This window comes from Hyla sarda, chromosome 2 (genome assembly GCF_029499605.1).
Source record: "Hyla sarda isolate aHylSar1 chromosome 2, aHylSar1.hap1, whole genome shotgun sequence".
NCBI classification, from domain to species: Eukaryota; Metazoa; Chordata; class Amphibia; order Anura; family Hylidae; genus Hyla; species Hyla sarda.
The window spans coordinates 84,169,397-84,182,430 of NC_079190.1; the positions used below are offsets into that span (position 1 = coordinate 84,169,397).

Below are 13,034 nucleotides of genomic sequence, written 5' to 3' on the forward strand. Positions count from 1 at the left end.
TCGGAGCTTTCACCACCAGTAACGGGTGAGCGGGGACATAGTCTCCAGGCTTCTTTATATATAGGAACTCTAGACAGAGCACAGCTCTGCTATAACTTGAATGTTACAGGTATCACAAAAGAGCATAGCTCCACTGCATTGCACTGCATTTGATTGTGATTTTCACGCAAAACACGCAATTTACAGCCAAGAATAACATAGGGTGCATAGCATTGCTCCACTGCATTGCACTTCCCCATACAGGATTTGACGTTAAATAGAGCACAGCTCTTGGGACGGCACATATTTTCCACAGGTTCACAGGACCGGCATTTCTACAGTATACAACCTAACCTTAGAGCAAATTTCTTTTTCCACAGTACTATTTCAGCTACATAGTAGCCATGCAAGAATATTTCTGCCACATTGGATTACAACCATTGACTTGTTAGGAGCTGGCTGTCAGCACATTTGTTGCATACAATTGGTGGGTTATTTTTATAAACTTATTGTTGTTGTCTTAGGGTATGTTGACACTGCGGAATCTCCGCTCGTGGAATTCCCTAAGCGGAGATTCCGTCAGGCCGCCGCAGGGCACTTGCACCATCACCATTGACTGCTATGCAGTACTCACGGAATTTCACGCAAAGAATGAACATGTTCATTCTTTGCGTGGAACAATTTCCGCAGTGTGAATGGGTCTCGCGGAAGACCCATTCACACTGATGGGAATGTTCACAGCGCGGATCTCTACTTGCAGAATTCCGCTCACGGAGCTCCGCTAGAATTCCGCTGTGTGAACATAGCCTTATATGCTTTATCTGCAGTTTTTTTTCTATCATTTTTAAGACAACTGAAATTTTATGAATTTGATTTGTTTTTATAACCTGTATTATACAGTGTGATCGGGCTAGTATCCGCAAGGGCCTTGCAGACTACCCCATCCTTCTGATGCTCTAATTTTACTTGTAGTTACATCCATATGCAACCAAAAAAGGTTTATTTGTAGTTAAAATATCAGTGGTATAGCGATTCTCTCTTTGCACATATCTTTCCCCCCAACCCCCACGTCCGACGTATCCCATTAGGGATTGCTTTAGGACTGTAGCCCCTTGCTTTGAATATTCTATAGAACCCACTAGGCACTTTGGGTATTAAATGCCCCACAGTTAACCTCAGCACCCCCCATTAGCCTTTGAGCTGCACTTTTCTCTTGATGAAGTACATTTTGTCTAGTTTAAATACAGGTTTTTATTTCTTCTCTGCAATCTTATTTGTCTTTTGCAGTATGCTTTTAAAAAGGCTCTGCGAAAAGCAGAACTGAACTACCTGAATCCCCCTGAAAGTATCAAAGAAGAATGGTAAGACTACTACTTGGAAGCATAAACCTGTCCAGTTAACTGCAGGGGGTTGCTTCACATTAAAGAGGTTGTCCAGGATTAGGAAAAGCCTGGCTGCTTTCCTCTAGAAACAGTGCCACCCCTGTCTATGGGTTGTGGTGTTGCAGCTCAGTCTCACAATCTTGAATACGGCTGAAGTGCGATACTATACAAACAAGTGTAGTTCTCTGTGTGGAATTAAGCATGTGGGAAAAATGATGACAATTCTGTCTCCACGTCCTGGTGACTCCTGCTGCTCCATGCAAAAAGCAGAGCCCTCACGTGAGCACTGGTCACGTTAGGGCTCTGCTTTTTGCATAGAGCAGCAGGAGTCACCAGGACGTGAAGACAGAATCGTCATGACTGGAGTCACTAGGACGTGGAGACACAGAATATGCATATGTAAATTGAGTCAGCAGGGCCCCGCCTACTTGCGCAATTCTGGGAACAAAGAGTAGGATTTTGGTAAGTTACCCATCATCTGACTCGAGTTCACCCACACTATAACCCATGGTATTGGGTTTAGTGTGGGTGAACAGGCTGACAGTGTTCCTTAAACATCAGTCTGGTTGATGACCTGGCCTTAATTGAAATACTGATAAAGCTTGTCTACAATACCCAACACCACAAGCAACTGTGTCGCCATAACCTTAGTGACCCAAATATATCAGGCAACTTTTTTAAGGCCTAATCTAATATTTATATCTTTAGACTAAGCTCTTATTAGGCTGTAGTGTGTGTGTGTGTGTGTGTGTGTGTGTGTGTGTGTGTGTGTGTGTGTGTGTGTTTATACAGTTTTTTTTTATTTCCATAACATTAAACAAACTTTTGACTCTCCTTCCTACGTTCCCTCATTGTGCCAGTATTGGAATCCCGTTTCTCCGGCGCTGCTTGGCTCCCTGCTTCTTATGCGGACTGCAGTGTGACGTTCCGAGCCTATCACAGGCGACAGTGATGACCCGCCTCGGCCACTGAAATACTGAGCGTACTGTCATTTAAGGAGCTCGGTACATGACAGTGCACTCAGCCTATCACTGGTCGAGGCGGGACATCACTGCGGCCAGCGATACGCTTACCACAGTGTGACGTTCCGAGCCTTAGAAGCATGAAGCCGAGCAGTGCCGGAGGAATGGAATGCCAATACTGGTGCAAAAAGGGAATGTAGGAAGGTGAGTGAGTTTTTTTTTTTTTTTTGCAGCCCGGGCACAGGAAAAGTTAAGTTTTGCGCTACATTTCTCCTTTTTAATATGGGTGGTAACTAAGTCAGGCCCTAGGCCCTTATTCAGCAGTTTCCATGCCTACAGACTACAGACATCTATTTTGAGCAATAAATGTCGATTGAGGCTCAGTGGGCATCACCGAATCTCTTGAATATAAAGGTTTCCTTGTTTTATAGTCTGTTGTGTCACAGGTAGCAGGTTTTTATGAAAGATGGTGTTTTTTTTTAAGTGCTTGAGGGAATTATATAAACTTTGAGAATTATTGCAATGAAGTTTGAGTGTATATAAAAGCTACTCACTGACTTGGCTAAATGCAAATCCTTCTTTGTTTTTACTGGCAGGAATGATCCTAACTCTGAGAGTGCCCCACCATCTCTCTTACCTTCAGTGGAAGAACTTCGCAATGTGTGGGTCCCTAATACTCTAAAGATGAAGCTTTCTAAAAACAAAGAGTTAGAGGTTCTGAATGGCTCAGAGAATGAGGAGGTAAGAAAACTGAAGGACGTGTTGGTAAAAGTGGCTCCTGTACCAGTGTTATTAAAGGGGTACTCAGGTCAATATGCCCAGGCAGCTACAAATAAAATAAACCTGGACTTGCCTCCTGCCGTTCCCCTGGTGCTGCTGGTATCTCTATTCCATCCTTTTCCTGCTTCTGGGGCCCAACACTCAACATGCAGCTCAGCTAATTGCTGGCTGCAGCGCTATCATTGGCTGAGCGGCAATGTGATATCCTGGGCCCAGGCACCAGGAAGAAGACGGGGGTGCCCAATCACTGGGTGAGATGACACTGCTGTAGCCAGTGACTGAGCTGCATTGTTGTGTTTTGGGCCCCAAAACAGGAATAGTATCACGGTGGAGGATGGGACAGAAAGACCAGGGGAACGGCAGGAGGTTAATCCAGGTTTGTTTTTGGTTTTTTTTAGTTTTTTTTATTGCAGCAGCCTGTGCATATTGAGAGACCTCTTTCTGAAGTACTCCTTTAAAGTTATAACAAATTTGACTGTTTTTAGAAAGTAAACTTACCACGAGTGTTCCTTTAGCCGAGCAAGTCAGAAGATAACTCGGATGAATCAACAAATGTGTATGACCTTACGGCAACTGTTGTGCACATCCTGGATCCTCGAACAGGTGGCAGCCTAGTAGCACATATCAAAGTTGGAGAGACCTATCACCAAAGGAAGGAGGTGTGTATGATAAGGCAGAACTTCAAGATTATTGGTTGCTGTGATCTAGGCTAGATGATGGGTTCATAATATAATAGTTATTGTAGACTGCGGTATCATTATGGAAGCATACTTCAGTAATAGCATCATCATACTGGGATGCAGTTCCTATGGCTCAGAGTTTATACGGTTTTGTATTAGTGCTGTCATAATGGTTCTGTGCACTTATCGTTACCAGGTGCACGATGGTTAATGTGTACTGTTTATACAGTGATCCCTCAAGTTACAATGGTCGCCCTGGAACCAATTACTATTGTATGTTGAGACCATAACTCTATGGAAACTTCGTAATTGGTTCTGAAGCCCACAAAATGTCATCCAAAAATAAGAAATCAATGATTAAAGAAAAATAAGTAGATAACTAATACAGATAAAGCAAATCCTTACGTATAAAAGCAAGAAAGATCTGCTGGGAGCTGTAATCACTGTCTATATAGAGGACAGGAGCTTCTTCAGGGTCCTGTACAGTACACACAATGTCCTAAAAAAGTAAAATGGAGCCACCTGCACCTGTCGCAGGGTAAAGAGTAGTACAAAACATGTAGTACCACCCTGTACTGTAGGGGGTGCTGCCAGCCAGCCAGTCAGGGCATGCACTTCAGTAATACACGGGTTTTGCCAGTAAATGCCCATTCAGATTGGTCAGTTCTTCCAGCCATTGACACGTTTCACACATCTGGACTGTCCATAGTATTGTATGTTAAGTCTGGTTTCAAGTTACAATGGTCCAGAAAAGACCATTGTATGTTGAGGCCATTGTATGTTGAGGGATCACTGTATTTTCATATCTTTAACCATTATTTGTTTATATATTTTTCCACTCAGGGAGTGACACATGAACAGTGGTATCTGTTCAATGATTTCCTTATTGAGCCTGTGGATAAGGTAAGGGGAACACAACAAGATTGGACCATTACTAAAAAGCTAGGTAACTAATACATATTTCTTGTGTCATCTCAGTGTGAGGCTGTACAATATGACATGAACTGGAAGGTTCCTGCAATACTGTTCTATACCAAGAGGAACCTGAACTCAAAATACAACTTAACAAGTAAGACTTTTTTATTTAATTTTTTTGAAGTCACTACTTTTAACTATTTATTAGCCAATCACTGCTTTAACAATTTTTCTGCAGTTAAGAATCCAATCGAAACTAGTGTGTTACTGGCAGAAGCTTCTTTAGCAAGGAAGCAAAGGAAGTGTCATGCCACCTTTATCCCATTATTACTGAACGAGATGCCACAGGCAGGAGAACTGGTGGGGCTTGATGCAGAGTTTGTTACCTTAAACCAGGTAAGGTCATATGCAGGGTTTTTATGGCTTTGTGGTCACAATCCACGTTAACTAAAACTATTAGTCGACAAAATTAACTGAACTTTTTCAGTGCCTAGAACTAGAATAAAACTAATAAAAACAAGAACTAAAATCTTTTCAAGTTTTCGTTTTTAGGTAGAGAACATTTGAGGTCTCATAAGAATGAATGTTGTTTGTATTCATGTTCAAACAGGAAGAAGCCGAACTACGGAGTGATGGTACAAAGTCGACGATAAAGCCTAGTCAGATGTCTGTTGCTCGTATTACCTGTGTAAGGGGACAAGGACCTAATGAAGGTGTTCCATTCATTGACGATTACATCTCCACGCAGGAGCAGGTGAGTTGTTCTGCACTCGTACGCCATAGGGATAAAGAATTTACAAAGTGCGTGGCTTTTCATAAGACCCAATTTTCTTGTAGGTGGTGGATTATCTTACACAATACTCTGGAATAAAGCCTGGTGACTTGGATGCGAAGATCTCGTCAAAGCATCTTACTACGTTAAAGTCCACTTACCTAAAATTAAGGTTTCTGATCGATGTAGGAGTGAAATTTGTGGGTCATGGCCTGCAAAAAGATTTCCGTGTCATAAACTTAATGGTATGAATTGAATATTCATTTTAAACCTTGTATTTAAACAGATTTTCCCATCCCCAAAATGTATTGCCTATCCACAGGATGATCTACATACCTACTGGGATTTCCTCTGATCAAGAGAACAGATAATCCATGTCCCTGTTAGAATGGTACGACAGTCAAGTATGGGTGTGGCTGCTATTTTACCATACTCTGCCGTCCTCAGCAGTGCCATGGACTTTGAATAGTGCGGGAGCACACATGCTTTACCACTCCTCAAATCAAGGATAAATGATACATTTTGATTATGGGAAGAACGTGTTCTTAAACCAGCTTTTAATAACATATGCCCTTAATAACATATGCCCTATCACTCCTGCCGAATGCTCTGGCCTCATCCTTCCAAAACGTATTAGTCTCAGCAATGACTGCCCGCTCAGCCAATCACATGTTGCAATGGTGTCCTGCCTCGGTCAGTGATTGGCTGGCTGAGCGGGCTGCCACTACTGAGATGAATGTCTCAGAAGCTGGGGCTAAAGGGTTCACCAGGGATAGTGAGGCCCTGTCCTGTGGATAGGGGGATATGTTATTAATAGCCAGATAACCCCTTTAACAGTTCAGCTATTAAACAGATCTTGTTTTATTCAACGTAGGTGCCTAAGGATCAAGTCATTGATACGGTCTACCTGTTTCACATACCACGTAAAAGAATGATCTCTCTGCGATACTTGGCATGGTATTTCCTGGGTGGGTATGCATTTTTATTTTTTGTTTTTAAATGCTTGGCACAATTCGCAAAAGGTTTTATTTTTTTTCCGAAATCCACAAATCTATTATGTGCGCATGTAAGTACTATATATTAGCTGCAGTTTGAATGCATTATAATCACAAAGATCACAAATGTTATTTTTATCATTGAGCTTTACAAGATACACACACACACACACACACACACACACACACACACACACACACACAGAGTATAACCTAATGAGTACAAAGCAATACCATATGGGTCACAAAAGATATGCAGGCAAATGGCTGAGTAGTAGAGAAATGTCCAAGATGAGTCACATGGGTACTACGGCCACAATATACTCCAATGTAGGAATAAAGGGAAAGTGCAAGCAGCCATGAGGAGGATATACATTACCTATAACTCAGTACCTACTCCTGACCATGTACATCTAATTTTTATGTGTAGCACCTTATTTGTTTTTATTACACTTTTAATTTAGCTCACTAGTCTGAATTCCTCCCAAAGGGAGGGGGCGTGGCCTCACTGTGCAGGTCTCCGCCCCCTCCCTCAGTATGCTGTCTGCTCACATCTCCCCTAGAATTAGCAAAACTACAACTCCCAGCTTGTCCTCACTGACAATAGCGGGACACAAGCTGACAGTGGGAGGATTTTTCCTCCAGCTGTGATCCCTGCGCTAGTATGTGTCCAAGCAGGCAGGGGGGCAATTTTTTGACTGGCATTTTCAGTATGAAATACTGAAAATGTTATAATGTAAGCAATTGCAATACCTATCAAAAGTTTTTGTATCTGACAGTGCCCATTTAAGTACTCTCCCTTCATTACCTCTAACCTCTATTTATTTTAGGCACCATTTATTTCAGTTGCCTAAACTGTCACCTAGTGGCTCAATTTGTACCATATACACTTATTTTCAGGGACATGAATGGCGCAGCAGACATTGGCATGTGTCAATTTAACAGAACTCAATAGCAATGAAATCCGCCCAAATTAATTCACTATGTGATGCCATTGAAATTAACGTCGCCCTATGCATTCTTAGCAGGATACAAATGGACAGGGAAAATTGGGTGTGAACCCAACCTGATGCAACAGGACCCCAAAATGATTTTTCTCGAGCGCTTCATTGGGGGACACAGGACCATGGGTATATGCTGCTTGCCACTAGGAGGCTGACACTAGGCAAAAAACAAAAGAAGGCTGGCTCCTCCCGGCAGGATATACCCACCTCCTGGCTCTGAGCAAATCAGTTTTAGCTTAGTGTCAGAGGAGGCTAGACGCAGGTCTGGAGCTCTCCAGACCTGGTCTTATTGCTTTGGTTTTTATCCTAGTCTCAGGTATAATTTAGTCTTTCTCTCCCTTTTTTGTTTTATCTAGCTCTAGCGTGGGGCAACAGGAGCATGGCGCTGCCTGATCCCCCACATGAGAGCTAGGGGCACGGTGCATCATGGATGGGCCGTTAACCCCTCCTCGCCAACAACCAGCGCCAGGTGGTGTACCTGTGGTCTGGGTCCCCCAATCGCCCCTGTTCACCATGGCGGCTAAAGGCAGGTGGCCCTAGCTGGTCGAAGACGTCTGGGTGAGTATGAAGGTCCCCGTGGGTAAGTATGGTGGTCCCTCATGGTAAGTATCTCTCCCCCTTCCCCACCCCTACCTCTTTTCTCCATGGGCAGGGGGTCTTTATTCTATTCCCCTGGCTGTGGGGTCAGAGGGGGCAGTAGCTGGGCTAATTCAACGGAGGGGGGGCAACTGTACTTCGGGGACCCGCAAGCCAGGCATAGGGGTTAACCTCCCTCCCTCCCTACCACGACGGCCCTGCATTCCGGTTGGAGGTGGGGTTAACTTTAGATTCTTAGGGGTTAATCTCCCCCTTTCCCTTCCTCCGCTGCGGCCCTGCATCCTTGCCGGAGGGGGGGGGTTAGCTTTGGCCCCTTAGGGGTTAACCCTCTCTACCACCGCTGCGGCCGTGCGCCTTACAGTTTTTCCTGTAGCACGGCCGCTGTCTTCCAGGGCCATCCTGTCCCAGTGGGACAAGTCCCCCTCGTCTCTCCAACACAGGATCTGGCTCTCTCCCCAGGTGCGCGTCTCTCTCCTTTGGTGGCTCCGGTCCCCCCTTCCCCGAGGGGGTCGCTCCTTCCTGCCCATCCGCTGGCATGTCCTGACCTCGGACACGAGCCTTCTCGGCTGGGGAGGGGTCTTCCGGGACCGGATGGTCCAGGGTCGCTGGTCTGCGTTGGAGTCCAAACTCTCAATCAATGTTCTGGAGCTTCGGATGATCCTCCTGTGCCTTCGGCACTGGAGCTGCTCTCTCCGTGGCCTCCCAGTCTGGGTGCAGATGTACAATGCCACGGCCGTGGCGTACATCAACCGCCAGGGGGTCACCCGCAGCTTGGCGGCCATGAGGGAGGTCGTGAAGATCCTCAAGTGGGCGGAACTTCAGGTTCCAGCCATCTCGGCCGTGCACATTCCCGGAATCGACAACTGGGAGGCCGACTTTCTAAGTCGCGCCACCGCGGATCCGGACGAATGGGCTCTCCACCCGGAGGTCTTTGATCAGATCTGCCGTCGGTGGGGAACGCCGGACGTGGACCTGTTCGCGTCACGTCAGAACAGGAAAGTCCCTTGCTTCGTGTCCAGGTCTCGGGATCCCCTGGTGCTCGCAGTGGTTGCCTGGCGCTCTAGCGCCCTTCCCTACCTCTTCCGTTTCTTCCTCGGGTCGTCCGGAAGCTCAAGGCGGAGGGGGTCTCGGCCATTCTAGTGGCTCCGGACTTGCCCCGTCGCGTGTGGTATGCAGACGTGGTCAGCCTCGTGGCAGACGTTCCCTTCCGCCTTCCAGACAGTCCCTACCGCCTTCCAGACAGTCCCTACCTTCTCTCCCAAGGGCCCCTTTGCCATCCCAATTCACTTCCGCTGCGTTTGACGGCGTGTCTGTTGAGACCGCGGTTTTGAGGGCTCGGTAGTTTTCCTCCCGCGTTATCCGGACTATACTCCATGCCCGTAAGCCCTCGTCCGCCAGGATTTACCAACGCACCTGGCGGGCGTATTTCCGCTGATGTGAGGCCCGTTCCCTTTCTCCCACCTCCTTCTCTCTGCTGAATCTCCTGTCCTTCTTACAGTCTGGACTGGAGACGCGCCTTGCCCTCAGTTCCCTTAAGGGGCAGGTTTCGGCCCTGTCGGACCTTTTCCAGCACCCTCTGGCGTCTGACCCTCATATTCGCACCTTTTTGCAGGGCGTGGCCCACGAGGCCCCTCCTCTTTGGTCCCCCACTGCGCCTTGGGACCTTAACTTTGTTTTGGATGGCCTTCAGGGCGCTCCGTTTGAGCCTCTGGCTCAGGTTTCTCTCAGTTTTCTCTCTTTTAAGGTGGCCTTTCTGGTCGCGGTCACGTCCCTTCGCCGTGTCTCAGAATTGGCCGCCCTCTCCTGCCGCTCCCCCTTTCTGGTGATTCACCAGGACAATGTGGTTCTTCGGCCGGCGCCCTCTTTCCAGCCTAAGGTGGTGTCTCCCTTTCACCTGAACAAGGACATCGTGTTTTGCCCTCCTTACGTCCGTCCCCTTCCCATCTGAGAGCGCCGGCTTCATAAGCTGGACTTGGTCCGGGCCGTGCGGACCTATTTGTCGGCCACCTCCCCCTTTCGGCGTGGTGACTCCCTGTTTGTGCTCCCCGAGGGGAGGCACAGGGGACTCCCTGCCTCAAAGTCCACAATCTCCCGGTGGATCCGTTCCGCCATTTCGGAGGCATACCTCTATAAGGGTCAGGTGCTTCCCTTCCGCGTGACGGCTCACTCCACCCTAGCGGTGGGGGCCTCCTGGGCGGTCTGTCACGGGGCCTCGGCCCTGCAGGTTTGCAAGGCCGCGACTTGGTCGTCCCTGCATACCTTTACCATGTTTTACAGGGTGCATACTTTTGCGTCCTCCGACGCAGGCCTGGGCCGCAAGGTTTTATAGGCGGCGGTTCGAGATTCCGCCTGAGCTTTCTTCTGTAGGGGTTGGTTTGCCCTCCCCAGGGACTGCTTTAGGATGTCCCATGGTCCTGTGTCCCCCAATGAAGCTCCGAGAAAGAATTTACGGTAAGTCCAAAATTCTACTTATTATTTTATTTATTATGTTCTGTTTGAGGACCAGGTTCAAATATATCCTTTTTACAGAACGGGGTGCCTATCCTGTTGTCTTTGACTTCTGCTGAAAAGGACATTTCCCCTGGATGCACAAACATTGTGACTGTAGCTTAAAGGGGTACTCAACAGGAAGTTCTTTTCTTTTTGAATTTACTTTCTATCTGACCACAGTGCTCTCTGCTGACACCTCTGTCCATTTTAGAAACTGTCCAGAACAGGAAAGGTGTTCTATGGGGATTTGCTCCTACTCTGGACAGTTGCTAAAAAGGACAAAGGTATCTGCAGATAGCACTGTGGTCAGGCTGAAAAGAAATTCAAAAAGAAAAGAACTTCCTGTGGATCATAACAGCAGCTGATAAGTACTGGAAGGATTAAGATTTTTTTTTAATAGAAGGAATTTACAAATCTCTTTAACTTTCTGGCACCAGTTGATTTTAATCCTGCCTGCTTTTCTCATCATGTTTGCCATATAGCACCATAGTAACAATTGGTGCCCATGTGTATTATACAGTTTCTTTCAAGGTTTTACTGCTTTGCTGTTTTATAGATCTTAAGATACAAGGTGAGACACATGATAGTATAGAAGATGCCCGGACAGCCCTGCAGCTTTATCGCAAGTACTTAGAACTCAGTTGCAATGGGAAAGAGCCAGATAACTTCCGCAAAGTGTTAAAGTGCCTCTATGAAAAGGGACGAAAGATGGACTGGAAGGTTCCAGAACCAGAGAGTCAAAGCAGCCCAAAAAGTAAAGTGGACGTGATTCTTCTTGACCCTGATACAAATGATGATATCTCCTCAACTCAGTGACTGTCCCTTTTCCTTACTTGACTGTCTTTTTTGCATTTTCTTTTATCTGACACTGAACTATTCTGAGTTACTTTTCATTGACCACTATTACATATAAGACAACATTCTGAATTGTACATATTGGCTTTTTATGATGTATTTCTAGAAGTGATTTAGCTTCTGGTTATGTGGAATTATGTTCTTGGCTGTGTTTGAATTAAGATTCATCTCCTTTAAATTGACTGTTTATTGGACAGACAGCTGGATTCTATCCTTTCCTGCAGTTTTATAACTAACTCTTCCGTGAATGATTGTCCACCTTGGAATGACTAGGGCTTGTGTTTTATTTTTTATTTTTTTGCAATGAGATTTCCATTTCTGGTAACACCTTATTCTAGACACTGTTGTGTCTCATGCTATTGAGAGCAAGCATCTGCAAATTATTTACATTGCAGCTTATTCTACAATGAAGTTTCTCCACAACCTTTCTAATACTGCCTCCCAAAAAAGAGGGTTCCTCTTGGAATAAGTATTATTTGCTAAGAAGTTGTTCCAGGGTAGACAGTGTTTTTTTATTTTTTTTTATTTTTTTCCCTCCTTGAACCTTCTAGTTCCCTGTATACTATCTGAATTAGCACTTGCTATTTTAAGCCTTTTTTTCTCCAAAAGCATGCCTGTGTGGATGTTTGTCTTGCCATGTAGAAATTGTAATTATGTATGTACAGATGAGTATTTGCCACATTGGTAGGACTATGTGCATGAGTAGGTTTCCTTTTTGTCACCGTTTTTCTGTGTTTCATGTGAAGTTTGCCTAACTGATTTCCAATTCTGTTTTATCCACAGATGCGCCAGTGTATTCTGCTATGGTGGGACTTTAGCGTCCTTCTTTTTTTTTTAATTTCTTTTTATGAACTTGGTATAGTGGAAACTTATTTCCATTTACTGTTTTAATTGATTTTTTATTCTTTACTTGTATTGAACCGTGAAGCCGTTCTGTGAACGCCAGCAAATCTACTTTTAATAAAACCAAAAAACAGAATCAATTGTCTTTCATTAATCCCATAAGGTGATTCTTCACAAACCTCTTGTGATTAAAATGTAAATATTAAAATTGTGTTGTCTTGTTTTAAGATGTCTGTTTCTAAAATAAAGTTAATAAAAGTCAGGATGATCTTTATTCTGATTTGGATTATACCTCAGTTAGGGTTTTATTAGATGTATTACTATGCTAGCCCTCCATAAACACTGACAAGGAAGATGAGCTCCTGCCGCGTGTAGATCAATAAACTGAGTAGTGGTATCCATGAAGGATTTTATTATGAAAAAAAAATATCAACACCATAGTGTGGGTGAACTGGAGTCCATAAAGAGTTCACTTACTTTTTTTTGTGTGACCTAGCCGCTGAGTTCTCCCCCGCTAAAGTTGTGTTTTTTGGTCTTCTCAGTGGCGCTTTGAAGGCGGGTCCCCCGTCGTCCGTCTCGCTTTGGGTCCTGGAGGAAGAGGCCTAAGCCCAACCCTGTTGTTTGCATAGTATTTTCTTCAACATCAGTGACAGTCACATGCCCCCTTAGCACTACGCTCTGTCTGCAGAGCGCATGAGTCAGAATTTTTTACGCAGCTCACATCCTTATGATGGGAGATCTGTGCGTCCAGGACGTGCAAAGCAAGACTGATGGCGGGGA

General features: G+C 45.3%; 1 protein-coding gene across 4 annotated transcripts in view; it reads left to right on the forward strand.

The window, feature by feature from the left end:
- Positions 1–12,534, forward strand: part of PAN2 (poly(A) specific ribonuclease subunit PAN2) — a 104,385-nt gene extending 91,851 nt beyond the window's left edge. For 3 of the 4 annotated variants that reach the window (XM_056562355.1, XM_056562354.1, XM_056562352.1), the window contains exons 16-25: positions 1,267–1,340; positions 2,920–3,064; positions 3,619–3,762; positions 4,627–4,686; positions 4,762–4,852; positions 4,937–5,094; positions 5,309–5,452; positions 5,536–5,715; positions 6,345–6,438; positions 11,113–12,534. In XM_056562355.1, the coding sequence (XP_056418330.1) occupies positions 1,267–1,340; positions 2,920–3,064; positions 3,619–3,762; positions 4,627–4,686; positions 4,762–4,852; positions 4,937–5,094; positions 5,309–5,452; positions 5,536–5,715; positions 6,345–6,438; positions 11,113–11,372 (1,350 nt within the window). In that variant the 3' untranslated portion in view covers positions 11,373–12,534. The remainder of the gene's footprint in view (positions 1–1,266; positions 1,341–2,919; positions 3,065–3,618; positions 3,763–4,626; positions 4,687–4,761; positions 4,853–4,936; positions 5,095–5,308; positions 5,453–5,535; positions 5,716–6,344; positions 6,439–11,112) is intronic. The other variant, XM_056562353.1, reaches the window with a different exon arrangement.
- Positions 12,535–13,034: the final 500 nt, after the last annotated feature.